A 7,945-nucleotide genomic window follows, 5' to 3' on the forward strand; every position below is an offset into this window, starting at 1 on the left:
TGAGTATTGTGTGATTTTCATTCCATTTTTTTCCAGAGAAAGACAACCAAATTAAGGTGAAGAACAACAACATTTGAGAGGATAATTTTAGGGGGAAACCATGCCACATTTGATATAAATGCTACAAATCTAATGTCAGAAATCGCTGGAATGGCTGTAAGAAAGCTGGCCCAAGATAGATATGTATGGTCTGCAAATAGGAAACAAAAGTTAAAAAGGAATTACTGAGGAGGGTGTTGAGGAGAAACTAATACAAAAACAAATAAAAGCAAAGTCATAGGTGCTTTGAAAATAGAAGAAATGAAGCATGTCTTTCAGGGTCAAAAAAGAACCAAGATATTTAAATTCACATTTGTTTTTGAGCCTCACAATGTCCACTTAGTTCTGAGGCCGGTGACCCATCACAGACAAGGGGCACCTCAGCTGAGGAACCTTCCCAGGGCCCCCTTCACATACATCCTTGTTCCTCAGGCAGTAGATGAAGGGGTTCATCATGAGGGTGACCACAGTGTACATTACAAGGCAAAGGAGCTTCTCTGGGAAGAATGAGTCATATCGGTACTGAGATAGATCCCCAGGCTTGTCTCATAGAACAAGGAGACCACACAGAGGTGAGACCCACAGGTGGAAAATGCTTTATATTTTCCCGCTGCAGAGGAGATTCTCATTAAAAAGGAGGCAATTCGGGGCTTCCCTGGTGGCGCAGTGGTTGAGAGTCCGCCTGCCGATGGAGGGGACACGTGTTCGTGCCCCGGTCTGGGAAGATCCCACATGCCGCGGAGCGGCTGGGCCCGTGAGCCATGGCCACTGAGCCTGCGCATCCGGAGCCTGTGCTCCGCAACGGGAGAGGCCACAGCAGTGGGAGGCCCACGTATGGCAAAAACATAAAAAAGACAATTCGAGAGTAAGAGAAGAGGATTCCAATGAGAGGAACCACACCCAGCAGGGCAGTGGCCACAAACAAGACGATGTTATTGATGAGGGTGTCAGAACAGGCCATCTTGAGACTCTGAGCCAGTTCACAGAAGAAATGTGGAATTTCAGTGCCAGTACAGAAGTTCAGCCGCCTCAACAGTAGAATATGAATCGGGGGAACCCAGAAAATGAGGAGCCAACACATCAGAACCAGGAGGCCACAGAAGCAGGGGTTCATGATGACCGTGTAGTGCAGGGGGAGGCAGATGGCCACAAACCGGTCATAGGCCATCACAGGAGAAAACTATCCATTACAGCAAAAATCATAAATTAACCTGAGTGAGGCACCCTATGTAGGAGATGCTTTTGCTCTGTGTCTGGATGTTCACCAGCATCCTTGGGACAGTGGTGGAGACGAAACAGATGTCCACCAAGGAGAGGTTGGCGAGGAAGAAGTACATAGGGGTGTGGAGGTGGGGGTCTGAGCTGACGGCCAGGATGATGAGCAGGTTCCGCAGCACAGCGACCAGGTACATGGACAGGAACATTCCAAAGAGGAGGTGCTGCAGGTCAGGATCGTCTGAGAGACCCAGGAGGAGGAACTGTGATACTCCTGTGTGGTTTCCTGCTCCCATGTCACTGGTGCGTCTGCTGGGGAAGGAGGCAAAAGCAAGGTTCAGCTAACGGCCGATTGTGGGAAAGATTGGAGAAGAGGTAGTGATTCTCTGGGAAATAAGTCTTTGGAGAGAGGGTCCAGATTCCACAAAATGAGAGAAAGAAACAGAACTGGGTTCAGTAGAAACTAAAGTGTCTGAAAACTACAGACTTTGCCGTCATAGACTAAATATATATGGCACTGTCCCAGTCCCACTGTTCTAGAGGTAAAGCCCAGTACCCACCCTCTCTCCTCTTTTCCTTCTTACTCCACCAGCCTTTACTGGGACACGGTCTCTGATGGTCATCACTGAAGCTTTCTCTTCTCTGCAGTCTATCTGGGAGAAACCCATTTGGGTTTCAACTGAGGCAAGGGTCACAGAACTATAGGGAAGGGGCAACAGGGACATGTTATTATCATCTCAAGGGTTGAATTCTCAGGGCTCCTCATTAAATAAATTGTTGTATTGACTTTCCTCTCTCCTAACAACTCAGCTCCCTTGAGGTACAAGGAAAAGACAATGGAAACATTTCAGCCAATGCTGTGTGTGTTGAGGCAGCAATGGGGGAAGAAGGTATATTCTCCAAGGGGAAATTCTTCCTTCTTTGATTTGACTTTAAAAGTGACAGGGGGGCTTCCCTGGTGGCGCAGTGGTTGAGAGTCCGCCTGCCGATGCAGGGGACGCGGGTTCGTGCCCCGGTCCAGGAGGATCCCACATGCCGCGGAGCGGCTGGGCCTGTGAGCCATGGCCGCTGAGCCTGCGCGTCCGGAGCCTGTGCTCCGCAAAGGGAGGGGCCACAACAGTGAGAGGCCCGCGTACTGAAAAAAAAAAAAAAAAAAAAAAAAGTGACAGGGTATCCCCTAAGGAATGTTTAATTTCTACAAGAACCAAAACATGGAAGCTTTTGTAGATATTATGGAGGGCTCCATTTATTACCTCTAAATAAAGGGGCAGGGGCAGCCCTTAACCAGGTAGATTGGGTTGAAGAGTGTGTATTGAGGAAATACATGTGGCAAATATAAATGATCTGTAAAGTTTGTCGAGGAAGGAGAGGACAGAGGTAAAACATAGCCTAAAGGGAGTATCTGATATGAGAGGGTTAAACCTAAGATTCGATGGAAGTTATGGGAACACACTTAACTTCAAGCAGAATGATGTTGTTTAATGCAAGCATTTGAATACACAGGAATTTATGGGTACATAATTCATAGGATGCAGTGGACACTCTAAACCAACAACAATCATAATGTGCTGTATCTCCAGTTTATAGGACATGGTTGCAGAAATCAAGTGTTGGAGCAGAAGTGAACCCCTGTAATATCACTCCCAGTTAGTCATGTGGGGAGTTTGTGGTCCAGGTCTACACACTTCTGGCCTCTGCAGGTTTGGAGGCCTGGACACCTAAAAAGATAACAGTTCCAGAGACATGGCGAAAATCCCATTGAACTTTTTTTTTTTTTTTTTTTTTTTTGGCTGTGTTGCCAGCTTGTGGAATCATAGTTCCCCAACCAGGAATTGAGCCTGGGTCCGTGGCAGTGAAAGCTCCGAGTCCTAACCACTGGACCACCAGGGGATTCCCACCATTGAACTTCAACCTATTCTACTGCATGAACATTTCAAGTTCTTTCTGCTAAGAACAGGAGTCACCTCCAGGCAAGGGTAATTGACCCTGGTGATCAATGTCATTGTATGACCCTGGCAGTGGGCAGTGCTACGCAGCTGAGCTCAGTCGGTGGCTGGAAGCAGGAGCAACCTCAGGGCAAACACAGTGGTGGATACAGATGGTGGTCAGTTATGCTCCCACAGCTAGAGATCTGAGTGGTGAGACCTTGGGTGAGGCAGCTTCCTTTAGCCGAGGACAGTTCTCAAAGAGAAGGCTCAGGGCTGTCATATGCTTGGAAAAATAAGCCTTTAATTCTGAAGAGAGAAGTGGGCAACACAGCACAGGATTCGCTACAGTGAATCCCGTTGGCTGTTTGGATTGTGATCTGTAACAACATGGACAGTGTCCCATGAGAGCTTATCTGTGATGCATGGGGGATGAGGAGTGGTGAAGGCCTTTCCTTAGGAAGTGAGGGCCAAACCAAGAACTGAAGCATCATGAGTAAGGCTCAGCTAAGCATAATCTTGTCTTTCTGACCTGCTTCTCTATAAAAATCCAATTCGCTCTACCATTACTGCCATTAAGACAGAACACCAGACCAACACATGCCACTGCCAAGTGAAAATTCGTGGGGTATTTCACAGGCACATCCAACCGAACCTTTCCAAGAACAAACCTACATTTTTTTCTTCCTTTCTTTTCCTCAAACACTTTATATCAGAGACAGTAACACTGTAGGGAAGGTGAACAGATCCACACGTGGAATTGTTCTAGATGGTTAAGTAATAATAAAGTTATATTAAAATAATTTTCCTAATTAGTCTTTACTTTTTTATTAGCATTTATCACAAAGCCTAGGTTTAGCATTTATTTATATATTACTTTCTACCAATAGAATGTACACTCTATGATTTTGGGGCCTTTACTTTATTCCAAATCTCATACCCATACCCAGAAGATAATAATAAATATTTAAAGGCATGAGTCAGTGAATTAAACTATTGCTATTACTAGCATTTGAAATAAACTGGTTTCATCATCTGGAAAAAAAACGAAAAAATAGAAAAAAAATGAACTTGGAAGCAGAGAAATGTTCCAATTTTTCTCTCTCTTTCCTAGTCTTTGCCTGATACTAAACTTCACCTACACAAATTGAACATTTGTAACTACCAAAAATTTGTATAATGGATGTAATCCATCTTTTAATCTCAGAATGTCTTGTTTTCCACATACCTTTTAATGACATGTAAATGTTAGGTAATTTTTGTCTCTAAGGAAAAATTCCAAATCTAATAGTAGTGTAAAGGAATATAAAGGGGAAAAAAACCTATGGTCAAGACAGCATCAGGTTCCTCTTTTTCAGCATGTTTTCGGTATGATTAACAAAAGGGAATAGTTACAGAAGGGTATATTACATATCTTGGGTACTACTGTGGACTGAATTGTGTTCACTCAAAATTCCTGTGTTGATGTCCTAATCCCAGTGCCTCATAATGTGACTGTATTCAGACAGTGCCTTTAAAGAGGTAATTAATTTAACATGAGGTCATTAGGGTGGGCCCTAATCCAATTTCACTGGTGTTCTTATAAGAAGAGGAGATTAGGAAACACAGAGATCAGGGCACACCTGCACAGAGGGATGACCATGTGCAGAGGCAGCAAGGGGATGTCCATCTTCAAGGAGACACGTCTGAGAGGAAACCAACCCTGCCGAGACCTTGATATTGAACTTCCAGCCTTCAGGATTGTGAGAAAATATATTTCTATTGTTGAAGTCACGCAGTCTGGTATTTTGTTATGGCAGCCCCAGCAAACTGATACAGGTACCAATTAAAACTCCTCTTGCCTCATCTTTTCCTTGAGCCAGATCTGCTGTAATTTATTCTTTTTTTCCAACAATTTAAAAAATATTATTTATTTATTTGGTTGCTCTGCGTCTTAGTTGTGTCAGGGGGGCTCCTTAGTTGCAGCTCACCAGCTGCAACTGGTGTGGCATATAGGCTCCTTAGTTGTGGTACATGGGCTCCTTAGTTGCAGCAGGCAAGCTCCTTAGTTGTGGCTCATTGGGTCCTTAGTTGTGGCACAAGGGCTCATTAGTTGTGGCATTCAAACTCTTAGTTGCAGCATGCATGTGGGATCTAGTTCCCAGACCAGGGATTGAACCCGGGCCCCCTGCATTGGGAGTATGGAGTCTTAACCCCTGTGCCACCGGGGAAGTGCCTGCTGTAATTATTTCAATGGAAGCAGTGACATGCTTTGCCCAGCTCCAGCTGGACAGCACCTTCCCACACGCCCATGCCAAATACCTCCTGCTTCCTGCCCTGAAGCTTCTCTGATACCACACTATGGGACATCTGAGGGAATCTGGTATATATTCAGAAGTGCGCAACTCAGAAATGTGGGGATGCTAATCTCTCTAGGACCACCTCTGGCCCATAGAAAGCATGAGCTGATGTCTCTTCATCTACTGAGTGGAAAGTTCTGAGACACATGTCATGATGTACCTCAGAAGGGTTTGGTGGGATTTAGCGCTAGCCATCAATAAAGGAATCAAAACGATAACGATTACTTTAATTGTTTGGGTTTTCCTTCCTTCCCTGGTAGATAATAATAGGAGATATATACAACATATATATATATATATACATATATATGTATCTACATATGTGTATATGTGTGTGTGTATATATATATGTATATATATTTGTTCTGTTTCTCTGGATAATCCTAGTAACAATCCCCAAGAGAAATGAAGATATGTCTGAACAAAAGGACATACATGAATTTTCATAGCACCATTACTCATAATATACACAAAGTGGAAACAACCCAAACATTCATCAACTGATGAATATATAAAACATAACATATTCATACTATGGAATATCATTCTACAATACAAAGAAATCATATGTGCGACAACACATATGAGTCTTGAAAAACATACTACGTGAAAAAATTATACTGATGAAAGATTTTATGATTTGATTTACAAGAAATGTCTAGAAAAGGCAAATGTATAGAGACAGAAAGTGGAATCATGGCAGTGTGGATGTTAAGTGTGTAGGAAAATGGTATAACTAAAGGGTACTTTATAATTGAACCAAAATTCCATTATATTTTTACAACTAAATTTTCAAATAACATAAATCTACTGTTATCTAAAGAGTCTGATACAGACACAAGTAAATATTTCTGGCACAGAGGTTGGATACTTCTCTCACCACGGTGTTAGCTTGGATTTTTCTCCCTCTTTCTCAGCTCTATAGTTCTTCCAGGCTACTTTGTAGCAATTTGAGTCTAAAGCATCACCTTCCACTGGAACCCAAAGGTCTAGGAGAAGCTTCAAGCTGTGAAAAGACTCCCAATGGATTCATCTGAGGTTAACCCAACCTGGACCCTGGAGTCTCCTCAAATGTCCATCGATGAAAATTCCCAGGCAATTCCAGTTGCCTCTGAACCTATGTCTGAAGTGTTGATAAAGAACCTCAGTAAATTGACGCTCAACCCTAGTATCAAATTGCCATTCATTCTACCAGAATGTCTACCTCAACCAATTGGGCGGTTACTTGGTGAAAACATACCCTACAGGAGAGGGGTGAGGACCCTGTTAACGGATCGGAGAGATAAGATGGAACGGCTGATTCAATCCATTAAAAAACGCTACGGCAAAGGAGTTCCTCGGTCTGACTCTGAAAGAGAACCATGGCAGAATGATGTTGAGATTCAGTCAAGAGGGCAAAGATTTAGATGTAGCTGTCGTTTTTGCAGGTTTCATAGAGATACTTCTGAGGATAATTATGAGAATTATGACAACAATAAGTATTACAGTAATTATGACATGGAGTCGAAGGAATCATAAACTTTATCCTTGTACTATTTTTTCGTGCTGGTAATTTTAGGATTATGAAGCTTGGGAAAGATTGTGTACCAACATTTTGATAACCTATAAGTTCTGTGTAGTCTTTTTTTCTTGCATCTCTTTTCTACCTTAATACAGTAACTTATAAGGAATCTATGTAGCTTGCATTTGAATGACTTGAATATATTTTAGTTCCACTTTTTGAAACAATTAACTTGTGTGGAAGGAAAGTGAAGAACACCAGGTTGGGTGGCTTGGCCACAGCATTGTTAGAACAGCGTGTTGAATTGCAATAAAAATTTTTGATGTGCTGTTTCAATTTTCAGTAGCAAATAAATGTGTTTATAGAGGATCTTATTTAAAAAAATATATTTCTGGCACAGAAGACTCTAAAGCCTGATATAAGTATATATAGGAATTTATTGTTTAATAAAGGTAGAATATCAAATTCCTATGTCAAGGATAGATTATCAGTAAACAATTGGCTCTCTTTCTGGAGAACAAAAATAATTGGATCCACTACCCCACACCACATGCCAAAGTACATTCTTTGAGGATTAAAGGTTAAAATGTCAGGGACTTCCCTGGAGGTGCAGTGGCTAAGAATCTGCCTGCCAATGCAGGGGACACGGGTTTGATCCCTGGTCCGAGAAGATCGCACATGCCGCAGATCAGCTAAGTCCATGCGCCACAACTACTGAGACTGTGCTCTAGAGCCTATGAGCCACAACTACTGAGCCCACAGGCTGCAACTACTGAAGTCCACGCGCCTAGAGCCTGTGCTCCGCGACAAGAGAAGCCACTGCAATGAGAAGCCTGTGCACCACAACGAAGAATAGCCCCCCATCGCCACACACCACGAGAGAGAGCCCATGCCCCTGCACAGCAATGAAGACCTAACACAGCCAA

The 7,945-nt window shown here is 43.0% G+C and overlaps 1 protein-coding gene and 1 pseudogene across 2 annotated transcripts; one reads left to right on the forward strand and one right to left on the reverse strand.

Moving 5' to 3' along the window:
* Positions 1–419: 419 nt before the first annotated feature.
* Positions 420–1,550, reverse strand: LOC307051527 (olfactory receptor 7D4-like; annotated as a pseudogene). The gene is made up of 2 exons: positions 896–1,550; positions 420–680 (listed from the first exon to the last, which is right to left on the reverse strand). The product of its transcript is annotated as an olfactory receptor 7D4-like (transcript).
* A 4,991-nt stretch (positions 1,551–6,541) lies between these two features.
* Positions 6,542–7,036, forward strand: LOC307052761 (developmental pluripotency-associated protein 3-like; the record flags this gene model as incomplete). Its single annotated transcript, XM_079703877.1, has 1 exon — positions 6,542–7,036. One exon carries the CDS (start codon positions 6,542–6,544, stop codon positions 7,034–7,036), a length of 495 nt encoding a protein of 164 aa, XP_079560003.1.
* Between the last annotated feature and the right edge of the window lie 909 nt (positions 7,037–7,945).

Source organism: Hyperoodon ampullatus (genome assembly GCF_949752795.1).
Source record: "Hyperoodon ampullatus genome assembly, chromosome: 4".
Classification (NCBI taxonomy): Eukaryota; Metazoa; Chordata; class Mammalia; order Artiodactyla; family Ziphiidae; genus Hyperoodon; species Hyperoodon ampullatus.